Genomic DNA, 15,540 nt, shown 5'->3' with positions numbered 1-15,540 from the left:
AATTAATTTATCATTAAAAACAAAACGTTTAAATTTCAAAGAAAATGTTACATAAAACCATCTCGGGGGCCCACAGTCCACATTCTCCCGCCCACCCAGTTACGGTTAAATATAATTAACTTTAAATAAACAGAAATAGGAATAATAGTTATAGTATTAATAAAAATATAAATATAAGTACACTTGCATAACGATAATAACAAAAAAAAGTACCCAAAATAATAAAAAAGCGAAGACAAAATAACGAAGAAAACCTCCTAACCCCAGAAAGAAACCCCTCTTTAGCTCCCGATTAGTTTTAATTGCGAAAAAAGGGGAAAAAATCAGTCCGGCCGCGACGAATTCAGTCCGAATAGAAGCAGAATCTGGAAGTGTGATGCGATCTCGGAGGGGGCGGCCGGCCAATGGTGCGGCGGCGCGCTGATGGCCATGCTGCAGATGACGTGGCAGCCGAGCCTTCTCAAGTCGCTGAAGCGGAAGCACGGCTCGCCGCCGCTAGGGCTCCGGAACCTCGGCAACACCTGCTACCTCAACTCCGTCTTGCAGTGCCTCACTTTCACCCCTCCCCTCGCTAATTTCTGCCTCCGCTTCCTCCACTCCTCCGTTTGTACGACGCCTCTCTCTCCACATCTACATGTGTTGTTTTTGTGCGTGCGGTTTTTGTTATTCGTCGTGATGATTACTCAACACTATGCGATTGGCTGTTATTATGGTTTGATTTTACTTTAATTGAATTTCTTTTATGTAGAATTGCAGTATTGAGTGTGGCAAGGTTGGGATTAGAGCTGGAAATGTTTATTAATTTAGGAGTTTTCACTGTTTAAGACTTGTTTGGGCTAATACGAGGTTTCTTAGTGGGGGTTATTCTCTGCTTGGTGTCGCAAGACTGATATGTGATGTATTTATTTAAATCTGTGGGAGCTGCTATGGAACTTAGCAAACAAGTCGCCGTACTAGTTCGTAGTTGACATTCATGAGTGGTGGGGGCTGATGTGATTAATGTTAATTTTGCCAAATTTTCATCTAGTGATTAGATTGAGCTTGCGATATAGTATTTGTCATTGAAATAATGGTCTGAAAGTGTGTAGTTTCTAGGTGAATGGATCTCAAAAGAGTGTAGATTCTGGTTGCTTGTGTATATATTATCGTTGACCTAATGGTCTGAAGGTGTGGAATTTATAGGGAATGAAGCTGAAAACTGTCTAGATGGTACCCAGGCAACTTAATACGGAATTATGTAGTTATTATTAATAATTGGAAAATCTAATGGATAATATATTTTTATAACTATGAGATATGAGAAATGGAACTACAATATTAAGGGTGATTGATAAATACAGTCTATGGATTACATTCTAGTTCCTCCTTTATTCTGTGATTAACAAAGAAATTTAATTTATCTTCTATTATATTAAAATGAACTCTGCATCTTATTAGAATTTAATTTATTCTCAGATTGTATAATGATGCTTCAGTTTAAGGGTGGACAGTGGATAAGTGAGCCAAAGATATATTAACATCATAAACATTTATAGGTGACTTTGGGACAGGAAAGGAGAAGAAGGGGGATTGTCCATTCTGCTTATTAGAGAAACGTATTGCTCGCTCTTTTAGTAGTGAATCAGTTTCAGATGCACCTATAAAGATAAATAGCTGTTTGCGGATTTATGCTGAGCATTTTCACTCCGGGAGGCAAGAGGATGCACATGAGTTTTTGCGCTATGTGATCGACGCGTGCCATAACACATGCTTAAGATTAAAGAAGTTGCAGCAACAACAGCGTGGGAGGAATGGGACTGCCAATGGTGGTGATATTGCTGGGGCTGGAGAAACAGTGATCAAGGAGATCTTTGGAGGGACATTACAGAGTCAAGTAAAATGTTTGGCATGTGGGGCTGAGTCAAATAAGGCTGATGAGATAATGGATATAAGTCTGGATATTTTGCATTGTGGATCACTCCGAGAAGCTTTGCAGAAGTTTTTTCAGCCTGAGGTATTGGATGGAAATAATAAGTACCAGTGTGATAAGTAAGTATTTTAGCTTTCCTAATTTTATGACCATAGATTAGTTTAGTTGTCCATACCATGTTGTTCTTTACTCATATAAGGTGTGTACTGACGAGCTTTTACCAGCATGTTTTACTTATATTGCTGCTGGTTTAAATTCTGACTTTATGTCATGGAAACTTGTTCCTGTTTAGTTGCAAAAAATTGGTGACAGCAAGGAAGCAAATGTCGATTCTTGAGGCTCCAAATGTTCTTGTAATTCAATTAAAGGTATGGTAGTTACTGGAACATACTTTGTTTGTTTACTTTGGCTTAGTGAGTAAGAATGTTTGACCTTATTTCTTTTTTTTTTTGTTTTGATTAGAGGTTTGAGGGTATATTTGGTTCAAAGATTGATAAGCTCATTGCATTTGGTGAGGTATTGGTGCTGTCAAGTTATATGTTCAAAGGAAGCAAGGTGCAGTTTTTCTTCTTTTCTTCTTCCTCCAACCCTGAAAAGTTACCAATACAAACTTGTAAATATGAACAACCTTTGCGCTACTATTTCTTGTTACCAACCCTATTAACTTTTCTTGCAAGTTTTGATACTCAAAAGCTCATGCTGTACATCAGTCATATCAACCTCAGATACCTATCGGTCTCCCCTCAAACCTGAGTGTTGTCAAGAATCTTGGGAGCCACTGCCTTGGACTTAGGTTTCGTAATAACTTTTGCTTGCTTTTGCATCTCATGATTGATTGATCCATTACTGCTCAAACTTTATACTTCAATGATTTGAACATCTGTGGAGGTTCTTCTGTGATTCATTCACTTTATGATCCTGGTTGTTAAAGTCACACTAATATAGTTCTCAAGGTTCATTTGAAGCCTCTTTGACAAGCTATGATTTTCTTTAGATAGGTGTATAGAGAACTGTCATAAGATTGTTCTGTATTTTTACATTTTTCCTGATGCACAAATGATGTCTTCTTTATGCAGGATCAACAACCTGAATATAACCTCTTTGGTACTATTGTACATTCAGGCTTCTCTCCTGATTCTGGGCACTACTATGCATATATTAAGGTTGTTAGAGGGTTGTCGAATTCTCTTGATTTTAGTCAGTAATCAGAAGTATATATATTTTTTTTCTGACTTGGTTTGTATGCTCAGGATGCGATTGGCCGCTGGTACTGCTGCAATGATTCTTATGTTTCAGTCTCAACCCTGCAGGAGGTTTTATCGGAGAAAGTGTACATACTTTTCTTCTCCCGTGCAAAACAGAGACCCCGCACTCGGGTTGATGCAGTGGTTAATGGATCTAAGACACACGAGTCAAATGGCAATAAGATATCAACAATGCCAAAATCTGGTTCTATAGATAAAGTTTCCAATAATCTGCAAGAGACCAATAAGTCAACTACTGGCAGTAGATCCCTTATCAAGAAGTCAGGTTGTGCAGAAAAACCATTTAGCATGAAAATTTCTGCCAACCGTTCTGAAACTAACAGGTCAAATAATATTTTTGCGACCAATGGCACTAAAACACATACATGCCAAAGGTCTGGTCATGCGGAGACCCCTGCTAATACGGGAGATCTTTCTGATAACCAACCTGAGACGTGTAAAATCTCTGGTGCTTGTGTAAGACAAGTAGATGCTCAAGAGTCTTCAACCCATCAGAGTCAGACAAGTGATTCAGTTAAGTCTAAGATTGATCATGAGCGCCCTAGTCAGCAGAGAACATTTAATGACTCTGGGAGTACCAGCAAGGTTCTTGGCCCTGGAAATTCTAGGATTGTCTTTCAAAAGAAAGAGTCCCCAGATGAAAAAGAGAGAACTGGGCCCAGTGGGCTGATGAGTGACACTAAGTGTGCGGGAAAAGCGTCAGCTGATATTCAGATTTCAGGGAAAGGGCTATCTTGTTTGCCTGAAATAAATGGGTCTGCTCACATGACGGACTCACAAAAGACTCTTAAATGCCAAGGCCCGCCCAGTGGAAATATTGGGGCCTCTAACAACTCATGTGTAAAGAGGAAGATTAAGGATGGTTCGTGCATCTTTTTTGCCAAAGATGACCAATCTCGTGCAAGGGTTGAAACATTCAAGGAATCGTATGTCACTTTACTTGAATAATTAAGTAGAGAATTGCCTTTCTTTTGCTAATTACCTGGTGTTTCTACTTTGAATTTGCATAATAGCTTCCCCCAGGACTAAGAATTCTTTTGTTTATTAACATTGGTCGTGCCGATTTGTTTGAAGTAATAAATCTATGCTTGGTTAGGGAAAAATTCTAGGAGATGGTTTGAATTCAGTTACCCCTTCTTTGATGTGCACGGCTGGATTTGTTCCCTCTAATATACTCATTGTCAGATGCTGTCCTCCTGAGACGGATATGTGATGTTTACCTTGTTTGAATTTAATTACCATAGGACAAATAATTGAGTTCTTGATGATAGGGAAGCATGTGTAATCGAGATGCCTTTGACAGGCAAGGACTGATGTTTCATCCTCAAAAGGACAATCGTTAACCGTAGCTTTAGATTTGTAATAAAACCATGATAAACCAATTTCATCATTCTGTATGGAACATATACATCTCTGCTTTACTTTCTTGCTCCTTGATTGATTCTATTTCTGTCACAGAAAAGAAACAAAGATCACCAATGGAGTAATCTACTCATTGCCTTAATCTAACAGAGTTTTTTACTTGTTGACTATGTTCAGCAGATATTTTTCCGGCTGAAGTTACTGATCAAGTTTTTGATTGAATCTACTGATTGATGTATGTAGGGAATATACTAAATAATGTTTTTACATTTCTCAGGATTGAAAATGAAGCTTCCATGATCCTACGTTCATGTGGATGGTCCGAGGAAGTGCATAGCTTCATGCATGAAGCAAAAAAGTCGTGTCAGGAAACAGGGAATTCTGCACTGAATGACCATGAGAAGAAGTAAGCTCTCTTGTATTTATTATTCAAGATTAACAAATAGTTTCTTGCTTTAGAATATATTAGGGTGCAATTCAACTTCATGTCCATGGTAAATTTCTAAATTGTTCAATTACCTCTATTTCACTGACATGCAAAATAGAAACACAATGAGATGCAATTGATAAGATGATGTGTATATAATTTGTCTAAGGACTAAGGATAGATCAAACATTATGAATTCTACAAAATTATATTTGTAATTTATGGGAGAAGAAAAAATAAGTTGTCGTGATTTGCGAATTGTATTTTAACATGTCAATATAATTTTCTTAGAAACCGTCTCTATTGTTGCTTTGGTAATATTCTTTGGCTCCAATCTGGTTGGTTTTCATACTCGATGCAAGTAAAGTTAAACTTCTGACTTTGTTCGTTGATGCATTTGGTTTAGATAGCATGTTGTCTTCTCATTCTCGGTTTAGACATTCCTGTGAACACCTCGTTAATATGTGTATACATGGTGGTTGAGCAGGAGCTTACTCATTTCACAAGCGAAGAGAGCTTTTCTTTCCAAGGTTCCCGAATCACTGAAAGCAAAATTGGTTGAGCGTCTCAAGTTGTTTAGCCAAGAGACACAACTATCCGAAACTTAACCGAGCAAGACATGGTACGCTCTGCACTTCAATGTTTGAAATAACTTGGCCCATATTATCATATGCATAATGTTTTTTTTCCAATTTGTGCTGCAGCAGTTTTAACGAGTGTGATTTGTTCCCATTCGATCAATATGCTTGTAAATATTTCGCGGATGTAACCTGGTTGTCGAGTTAGGTAAGTCTTGTTGAGGGAGGCGGCGCTGTTGCACTGTTGGTACTGAAGAGAGGGAGACGGAGACGGAGAGAGAGAGAGAGCATTGTAGTAGGCACACAATTCAATCTTTGTACAATATTCTTTTTGCCATTACCAGTTTTGAATACATTAAATGCAATGAAGAAGCAAAGTTTGAGGTATAATATTAGCAATAGTTATTCTTGAACTGATCATAGCTCAACCTTGTAAGCTTGAATTGAGTGCTTCAGGTTTATCTCCATTTTCCCTCACAAAAACCCCAATACAGATTGATCCATGAATTCATTCTATGCCCTTGCGTCTTCTGAAGTTATGCACGAGATTGCGAAGTCGGTCAGGGTCGGGGAGAGATTCGGAGAAGGTCCATCTCTCAATGCATCGGTGAGCCCAGGCCATGAGCTTAGGGAGTTCATCAAGGATGCTGAAGCTTCCCACGTCTTGATATATAGAAAACCAGGTGCAAAATCCACCTAAAATCACATCCAGATATCCCACTTCCTCCCCTCCAAAATAAGCCTTCTCACCAAGCTCATCTTGGAGTAGCTTCAGGTGCTCGACCATCTCCTTCTCGGCAGCCCCCAACTCTTCCTTCGTCTTGTACGACATTGTCTTTATACTTGCGGTGTGTAGCTGCCATCAACGCAAACACAGATCATCAGAGACCGATCAAAGAGACGGTAAAAAAAAGATCATTGACAAATTTTTTCGTCGCTAAATAAGTTAGCAAGCATTTCATAATCTAAATCCTTTGTCGATATAAAAGTTTGAATGGCTGATATTTTCCGTCGATGAATGGCTGATAGATGTAAACACGGTATGCTTTTGCAACGATGGGCCCAAGTAGGGTAGGGGATTAAGCAACCCCACCACCACCCTATGAGCGCAGAAAACTCCACTAGTTTCGGCTGTTGGAGTTGCCGCCGATCCATGATGCGTCAACTCCATCTGAACCCTTCAACTTAGGGTTCACTTCTGTTTTCCGTCCGTTATCCATCGCCGCCGATCTGTTTCATAGATCCACCCGTTGTGTTTTGCCATACATACACCGATAGACACACATAAAAGCAACGATGAGCTTAAGCCTCTACCAAACTAACAAAAATCTTCTTTTATATTTGATGAATCGGCGAAAATTTGATGTTAGTGAATGCAGGAAAAACGCAGATCACGACACAGAGAATTTACGTGGTTCGATTTACTGAGGTAAATCTACGTCCACGGGAAGAAAAGAGGGCAGAGTTGTATTGCTTGATCTGTTCTCTACAGCTTACAATACAGACTTGCTATTTTGTATTTTATCTCTAGAGATCGAGAGAATGTCTAGAAGCTAACCCTATCTATTTGATCTAGGTTCTTATTTATACAAAGGACCAAGATCGTGGCATGCAGCTATTTACTAGGTAGTGGATGTCGTGGAGATCGTGGCGATCTTGCATGGGTCCACTATCCTGCATGAGTTAATGACTGCTTGACACCACTAAATAGATCGTGGGTGTAGTGGAGGTCGTGGAGGTTCTGCATGAGTCCACTATCTCCCAGTTCGGTCGAATACTGAGACCGAACTGCTGAATTATTGCCGAGCAGCTTTTGCCGATCTGAGAGTAGAGCTTGATGCCGACCTGAGAGCAGAGTTTGATCGGTTGGCTTTTACCGAGCTGTAGGCTGGGGCCGAACTCTTTGGTTGTGCCGAACTGAACTCTTTAGTCATGCCGAACTGATACTCTTTCTTGGGCTTTAGGCTGATGGGTTTTACTGCTGTTGGGCTTGTTTAGTACGTACTCCATCACTACCCCCCCCCGAAAAGTGAAGTGAATCACTTCGGCATTCTGGATAAAGGTACGGGGTACGTTGATGTTTGTCCTTGGTCTGATGAAGTGAACTCTTCTTTGACCGGACTTGGTTTGTGTCCTAATTTGGCGAGTTTTATCGCTCGGATCGAACTTTCCGTTGTCCTAATTTGGGGATCGGACTTTCCCTTGTCCTAATTCGGCGAGTTTTATCGCGTGGATCGGACTTTCCCTTATCCTAATTCAGGCAAGTTTTATCGCGAGAATCGGACTTTCGTTGCAGTTCGTTTCAGACGAAGTGCTTGATTCTTAAGCTGAATTGCGGTCTTGTATCTTCTGTAGAAGCTTTGACTTACAATCGTTGGCTTGTTGCAGCTCGTTTCGGACGAACTGCTTGTTTAAGCTGAATTGTAGTCTTGTATCTTCTGTAGAAGCTTTGACTCACAATCGTTTAGCTTGTATATGTTCTAAGAAGGGGATCAGCCTTCGAAGAACAAGATACCTCAGTAACATTTGTAAGAGACGACACGCACAGAGACAGACAAAAACGCATATAGACAAAACGCACAGAGACAAATAAAAACCAAGTAAACCAAATAAAGCACATTGACTGAACAAGACTCAAGACTGACTGACCGGACTGTCTCTTACAAATGGAACTTTTTGAGGTTGGAAATGTGCCATGTTCGGGGTACCTGTTCTCCTGACATGTGAGCCAATTTGTAAGACCCTTTGCCGAGGACTTCTGACACCCGATACGGACCTTCCCATGTGGGTTCGAGCTTGCCCAGTTTTTCTGCTCGGCTTACTTCGTTGTTTCTCAAGACGAGATCTCCCACTTGAAATTGTAGCTTCTTCACCCTTTGGTTGTAATACCGGGCTACTTGCTCTTTGTACTTGGCTGCTTTTATGCATGCCAATTCTCTTCTTTCTTCGGCAAGATCTAGCTCGGCTCTCAGTCCGTCGTCATTCATTTCTAAGGAGAAATTTAGAGTTCGGGGACTGGGTACGCCGATCTCCACCGGAATCACGGCTTCAGTGCCGTACACAAGACTGTACGGAGTTTCACCGTTGGAGGTTGTGGGTGTAGTTCGGTAGGACCATAGGACTTGAGGGAGATTTTCTACCCATTGTCCTTTGGCTTGTTCTAACCGAGCTTTTAACCCTTTCACCAGGATACGATTTGTTACCTCCGTTTGTCCGTTTGCTTGTGGATGAGAGACCGAAGTGAACCGCTGTTGAATATTCAGCTCTTGGCACCAATTCTTGAACGTCTTGTCGGTGAACTGAGTCCCATTATCCGAGATGAGGATGTGGGGTATGCCAAATCGGCACACTATGTTCTTCCAGACGAAATCCAATGCCTTCGAGCTCGTTATCGTAGCTAATGGTTCAGCTTCCACCCACTTCGTAAAGTAGTCCACGGCAACGATTAGGAATTTCATTTGCCGAGGAGCTTGAGGAAGTGGTCCCACTATGTCTATGCCCCATTGCATGAAAGGCCAAGGGCTTTGCATAGTGAATAGATCGGTCTGCGGCATCCTTGGGATATTAGCATGGATTTGGCACTTCGGGCATGTCTTGACGAGCTGCACTGCTTCTTGTACCAAGGTTGGCCAATAATATCCCCATCTTAGAACTTTTTTAGCTAAAGCTCTAGCTCCGATGTGGCTGCCGCACGATCCTTCATGAACTTCTCTGAGGATGTAGTCCGTCTCTTCTGGTCTTACGCACCGTAATAACGGCTGGAGGTAAGACTTTCTAAAGAGGACTCCTTCATGAAGTTCGTACCGAAGTGCTCGGCATGTGATCTTCCGAGCTTCTCTCTTATCCTCGGGCAATTGTCCTTGATCCAGATACTGCAAGATCGGCGTCATCCAGTTCGGCGAGCTGGATACTGAATGTACCTCGACTTCATCAATGCTTCGATGCATTAATTCTTCCGCCTTTGAGCTCGGATCTGAGGCCAACTTACTTAAGGTATCTGCTCGGCTATTTTCCGCTCTGGGAACGCGGATTATCCGAAAATAGGAGAAACTTCGGCTGATGCTTTGCGCTTTGTCCAAATACTTCTTCATTCTCTCGTCACGGGCTTCACTTGTACCCAACATGTGATTTACTATGACTTGTGAATCACAATGGACTTTGAGAGATTTGACGAGCAGACTTTGCGCTAACTGGAGTCCGGCCAGGAGGGCTTCGTACTCGGCTTCATTATTAGTAGTGGGGAATAGGAACCGAAGTGAGTAGGTTACCTCGTGTCCGTCGGGAGCGACAAGTAAAATACCAGCTCCACTTCCCATCTTGTTTGAAGCTCCATCTACGAATCCGCTCCAGCAGTCCGGCGGCTCTACTTCGGATTCCAAGGGCTGTGCTAGTTCGGCATTGGTAGAATTTTTCTGTTCGGCAATGACAGGGATTGCTTGATCGAACTTGGCCTCTGCAAGAAAATCTGCCAAGGCTTGTCCCTTGATGGCTTTCCGAGGTAGGTACTCGATTGAGTGTTCTCCCAGCTCTATGGCCCATTTGGCGATTCTGCCTGATGCTTCTGGCTTGGTCAAAACTTGCCGAAGAGGCAGATCGGTTAAGACGCATACCTTGTGAGCATAGAAGTATGGCCGCAGTCTCCTTGCTGCATTTACTAGCGCCAGAGCAATTTTTTCCAGAGGTTGATACCTTGTTTCTGGACCTCTTAATGCTCGGCTTGTAAAGTAGATGGGAAACTGCTTTAGGCCTTCTTCTCGTACAAGCACCGCGCTGATGGTTTGATCTGAAGCCGCTAAGTATAAAAATATTACTTCGGCTTCGGTTGGAGCAGATAGAATAGGAAGCTCGGCTAGATAACTTTTGAGCTCGTCAAAGGCCTTTTTCTGCTCGGCTCCCCACTCGAACTTTGGTGCCTTTTTCAACACCTTGAAGAACGGCAGTTGCTTTTCGGCTGCTTGGGAAAGGAATCGATTCAGTGCGGCTAGACATCCGGTTAGCCTTTGCACGTCATGTATGGACTTCGGCATTGCCATGTTCTGAACGACTTGAATTTTTGAGGGGTTTGCCTTGAGTCCGTCCTTTGAAACCCAACAACCCAGAAACTTTCCCGAATCTACCAAAAAGGTACACTTTTGGGGATTAAGTTTGAGGTTGGCTTTCTTGAGCACGTTGAGAGTGGACTTGAGGTTGTGCTCGTACTCCGAAGTGCTTTTGCTTTTGACGACGATATCGTCAACATACACTTCGACCTCCTTTCCGATCAGGTGCCGAAAAAGCTTGTCTACCATCCTTTGATAAGTGGCTCCGGCATTCTTTAAACCGAATGGCATCTTTTTATAAGCGAAAATGCCGAAATCGGTAATGAAAGCTGTTTTCGGAGCGTCACTCTCATCCATCAATACTTGGTGATATCCTTTGTATAAATCAAGAAAACAGAAAATTTCGAAGCCGATCAAAGCTTCTACTTTTTTATCTATATTCGGAAGGGGATAGCAATCTTTAGGACAGTGCTTGTTTAGATCGGTAAAATCTATGCACATCCGCCATCCTCCTTCTTTTTTCTTGATCATCACAGGATTGGCCACCCAGGAAGGATATTTCACCTCGAATAGTACATCCGCTTTTAGTAATTGGCGGACTTCGTCATGGATGACTTGGCTTCTTTCTGCCGCAAAGAGTCTTTGCTTCTGTTTTACTGGCCGGATTGAAGGATCAATATTTAACCGATGAGTGATTACCTCGGGGGGCACTCCGGTCATGTCCAACGGAGACCATGCAAAGACATCTTTGTACTCCTTGAGGAGCTGAATGGTCTTTTCCCGGAGTAGAGGCGTTCCTGCGAAGCCGATCTTGACCGCTCTGGATGGATCATCTTCGTATAACTGAACGGTCATTGAGTTCGACTCTGAAGTGACTTCGGTCATCTCGCTTGCCTCTGACTCCGGTTGCTGTGATTGCTATGCTTGATGGTGCCGAACTGATTGTTCGGCACTTTTAAGCGCAACCTGCAGACATTCTTTTGCTCTCTTTTGATCACCTCGGATGACCGCTATCCCACCTTTAGTGGGGATCTTGATGGTGAGGTGATAAGTAGAGCAAACGGCCCGAACTGTGTTGAGCCAGTCTCTCCCCAGGATGATGTTGTACGGGGACCGAGCTTTCACCACAAAGAACTCGATCATCGTATTGGAGCTTGTAGGCGCTTTTCCCACCGTGATCGGAAGGCTGATAATACCTTCAGGGCGGGTGTCCTCCTGGGCGAAACTTTTCAGAGGAAGTGGAGCCGGTCTGAGCCGAGCTGGATCCACTTCCATTTTATCGAAACATTCTTTAAAAAGAATGCTGACTGACGCTCCTGTATCCACTAATACTCTGTGGATCAGTTTGTTTGCCACTCCGGCTTGAATGACAATAGCGTCTTGGTGAGGAGAGATGGCTGGGACGGGATCGGCGTCTGAAAATGTAATCACTTCGTCTTTCTTCAGCCTTTTATGTGTTGGCTCCTCTTGATTGGAACCTCTGCGTTCTGCTTTTAGGAACGACTTAGTCTTCCCGGCAGGGAGAGCATCAATAGTCAGGATTACTCCATCATATTGCGGCTCGTCGTCGTCTTCGGGATCCTCATGCCTTTTCGGATCCTGAGGATTGCAGTTCGCACCTCTCTGCCTTTTGTTCTTTTTCGGCTGCTTGCTTTGGTATTTTTTTAACGTTCCTGTTTTCACAAGAACATCAATACCTGCAGCCAAATCTCGGCACTCCTCGGTATCGTGACCGTGGGTTTGATGGAAGGAGCAATATCGATCCTGAGGTCGCCGCGCGGCTGATTTCGTCATCCGCTTTGGTCTTTCGAACATATCGGAATGTAGTTCGAAAATTTCCGCTCTTGACTTGTTTAATGGTACGAGCTGAGCGGGCGGCTTCTCAGGATTGAGACGGGGTCCCAATCTGTCTTGCACCGGAGCCCTTTGAATTCTTTCAAATGGAGTCCGGCGAGGATGCCCCTGGTCGCTATGATCGGGCTTCCTTCTGTCTCCTCGGGACGATGAGCTGTCTAACGACCGTTTGCGACGGTCTGCCTCATCGGCCCGGGAGTACTGGTCCGCAATGTCCCACATCTCTTGAGCTGTTTGCGGACTGCATTCCACGAGCTTTCTGTAGAGAGCTCCGGGCTGGATTCCATTTTGGAATGCCGAAATGACAAGTAGATCGTTGAGATCATCTACTTGTAGGCATTCCTTGTGGAATCTCGTCAGGAAGTCGCTGATCTTTTCGTCGCGACCTTGACGTATAGAAAGCAGCTGAGCCGAAGTACTTCGGGCTTCCGCTTTCTGAAAGAACCTCCTGTGGAAAGCATCCATTAGATCTCGGTAGGATCTAATGCTGCCTTGAGGAAGGCTGTCGAACCACCTTCTGGCGTTCCCGATGAGCAGCTCGGGGAACAGCTTGCACATGTGGACCTCATTGAGACCCTGGTTCGCCATATTATACTGATAGCGTCCCAAGAAGTCATGAGGATCCACGAGTCCGTCATAGGTTATCGACGGAGTTCGGTAGTTCCGCGGCAAAGGAGTTCGGGTGATATCGTCCGAGAACGGAGTCTTTAATGCTCCGTACATGGCGAACCCGACATCTCTTCGGTACGGAGGAGATGGAGTTCTCCTGTGGTTCCGGTACCGAGGAGGAACAGGAACATGTCGGGGTTGAGGATTCTTTCTCCTGGAAGACACGTCACTACTGCGGTAGTGACTTTCATGCCTAGATGAGGAGGGAGAATCCGTCGTTGTCTTCTCCGGCTGTTGGCTCTTCTGCAGGAAGGTTAAGAACTCCTCCTGCTTCTCGGCCAAGAACAGCTTGACAGCTTCATTTAAATCGGGCTGCTGGGAAGACTCGGTGCGATGACTCCTGGAGTGGCTTGTTCCTTCTTCGTGAGAACCGGAGGTAGATGTCTCCCGAGGCCGTTTTTCAGACCTGCGAGCTGGACTAGCTTCCTCACGGTTATCACGAACGGTATTATGGGTGTTATGTGATCTGGTATGCATTTTTTTGGGGTGGAAAAAGGGTCAAAAATTCGCTTTATCACAAATTTGGTTCTCTGGTTCCCACAGACGGCGCCAGTGATGAATCGGCGAAAATTTGATGTTAGTGAATGCAGGAAAAACGCAGATCACGACACAGAGAATTTACGTGGTTCGATTTACTGAGGTAAATCTACGTCCACGGGAAGAAAAGAGGGCAGAGTTGTATTGCTTGATCTGTTCTCTACAGCTTACAATACAGACTTGCTATTTTGTATTTTATCTCTAGAGATCGAGAGAATGTCTAGAAGCTAACCCTATCTATTTGATCTAGGTTCTTATTTATACAAAGGACCAAGATCGTGGCATGCAGCTATTTACTAGGTAGTGGATGTCGTGGAGATCGTGGCGATCTTGCATGGGTCCACTATCCTGCATGAGTTAATGACTGCTTGACACCACTAAATAGATCGTGGGTGTAGTGGAGGTCGTGGAGGTTCTGCATGAGTCCACTATCTCCCAGTTCGGTCGAATACTGAGACCGAACTGCTGAATTATTGCCGAGCAGCTTTTGCCGATCTGAGAGTAGAGCTTGATGCCGACCTGAGAGCAGAGTTTGATCGGTTGGCTTTTACCGAGCTGTAGGCTGGGGCCGAACTCTTTGGTTGTGCCGAACTGAACTCTTTAGTCATGCCGAACTGATACTCTTTCTTGGGCTTTAGGCTGATGGGTTTTACTGCTGTTGGGCTTGTTTAGTACGTACTCCATCAATATTCATATAACATGATTGAATTTTTGATATTTTGTGGGAAAAAAGCTTATATCATCACAATAAAACAGAGAAAAATAAAACAAATTTGTACGATGGTCCCTGCATGCAACAACAATAAGAAAATCCGCCGTGGCAGATTAAACCCATCGTTGATCGACTATTTAGAGAGAGGGAGAGGACCTTGTGGTCAATGAAATGAGCCCAAAACCTCGCCTGAGCTCTCTCATAGGGATCACAAGGAAGGAGAAACGGCGCGAAGCAACAAACTTCATCGATATACTGCACGATGTTCCAAGACTCGCAAATAGGGTTGCCGTTGTGAATCAGAACCGGGATTTTGTGGTAAGTCGGATTCATCTCCAACAAAAGCCGGCTTTTCTTAGGAAAATCTTCTTCCCTTCTCTCATAAACAATCCCCTTCTCCGCAAGTGCAATCCTAACCCTTGATCCAAACATGCTTGACCAAAAATCTATCAAAATCCACTCATCACCACCACTCATTTTATTTGCAAACCTTCTTTGGGAATCGGTTCGGTAACAGAACCGAAAAGTCGGTTAACCGACTCCCCAATTTTCCGAAAACGAAGAACCGGAACCGAGAAGGAATCGGTTCGGTTCGGTTCTAACCGATAGGAACCGCCGCAGGCTGCTGGGAAGGGAAGGAGTCGCCAGCCGCCGCTGCTGGGAAGGAGTCGCCGGCCGGTGGGAAGAAGGAGAGTGAGAGTGTGGCGCGGCGGGTGTGGCGTGTGGGAGGGGCGGTGTGGACTGTGGCGTGTGGGAGAGAGGGTTTGTGTAATTGTTTTAATCAAATTTCAGAATTAGGTAAGTACTATGCATAAAATGGCAATAATTGAGATCCACTATACCAAATTAGGTTCCCATTTTTGATATTTTATTTTCAATGCTAGTTCATATACTTTAGTTTAATTTTTCAATCATGAACAAGAATATAATCCACTCAATTATGTACTATATAATGTTTTTATCATTTGATTTTCACTTGTATTTGTTAATAATTCATGTTGATTGATTCCAAATTAGTGGGAATGCCAAATTTTGAGAGGTAAACGGCAAAACAAATATAACCAAACTGCAAAAATAATCCTTCTATTATTTCTTATTACCAACATAAACTTTTTACAATTTTATTTATCTACGATTTTCTATCTCTAATCAAGATATGTATAAAGCATAGTGAGTGATACAGTATTA

At 43.2% G+C, this 15,540-nt stretch overlaps 2 protein-coding genes across 3 annotated transcripts; one reads left to right on the top strand and one right to left on the bottom strand.

The window, feature by feature from the left end:
* The first annotated feature begins 221 nt into the window (after window positions 1–221).
* On the top strand, window positions 222–5,928 carry LOC121777142 (ubiquitin carboxyl-terminal hydrolase 25-like). Of its 2 annotated transcripts, none has more exons than XM_042174288.1 (9): window positions 222–607; window positions 1,536–2,028; window positions 2,202–2,277; window positions 2,372–2,464; window positions 2,986–3,072; window positions 3,160–4,100; window positions 4,814–4,942; window positions 5,451–5,585; window positions 5,671–5,928. In XM_042174288.1, the coding sequence occupies exons 1-8, from the start codon at window positions 424–426 to the stop codon at window positions 5,569–5,571; spliced, it is 2,124 nt and encodes a 707-aa protein (XP_042030222.1). In that variant the 5' UTR covers window positions 222–423; the 3' UTR covers window positions 5,572–5,585; window positions 5,671–5,928. The 2 variants fall into 2 exon arrangements, with proteins under 2 accessions (XP_042030222.1, XP_042030221.1); XM_042174287.1 differs by having other exon boundaries at window positions 5,668–5,928.
* A 99-nt stretch (window positions 5,929–6,027) lies between these two features.
* LOC121777143 (glutathione S-transferase U25-like) lies at window positions 6,028–15,162 on the bottom strand. Its single transcript, XM_042174289.1, has 2 exons — window positions 14,509–15,162; window positions 6,028–6,397 (listed from the first exon to the last, which is right to left on the bottom strand). The coding sequence occupies exons 1-2, from the start codon at window positions 14,827–14,829 to the stop codon at window positions 6,050–6,052; spliced, it is 669 nt and encodes a 222-aa protein (XP_042030223.1). The 5' UTR covers window positions 14,830–15,162; the 3' UTR covers window positions 6,028–6,049.
* Between the last annotated feature and the right edge of the window lie 378 nt (window positions 15,163–15,540).

This window comes from Salvia splendens, chromosome 18 (genome assembly GCF_004379255.2).
Source record: "Salvia splendens isolate huo1 chromosome 18, SspV2, whole genome shotgun sequence".
Taxonomy (NCBI): domain Eukaryota; kingdom Viridiplantae; phylum Streptophyta; class Magnoliopsida; order Lamiales; family Lamiaceae; genus Salvia; species Salvia splendens.
This window is presented reverse-complemented; position numbering and strand designations above follow the sequence as displayed.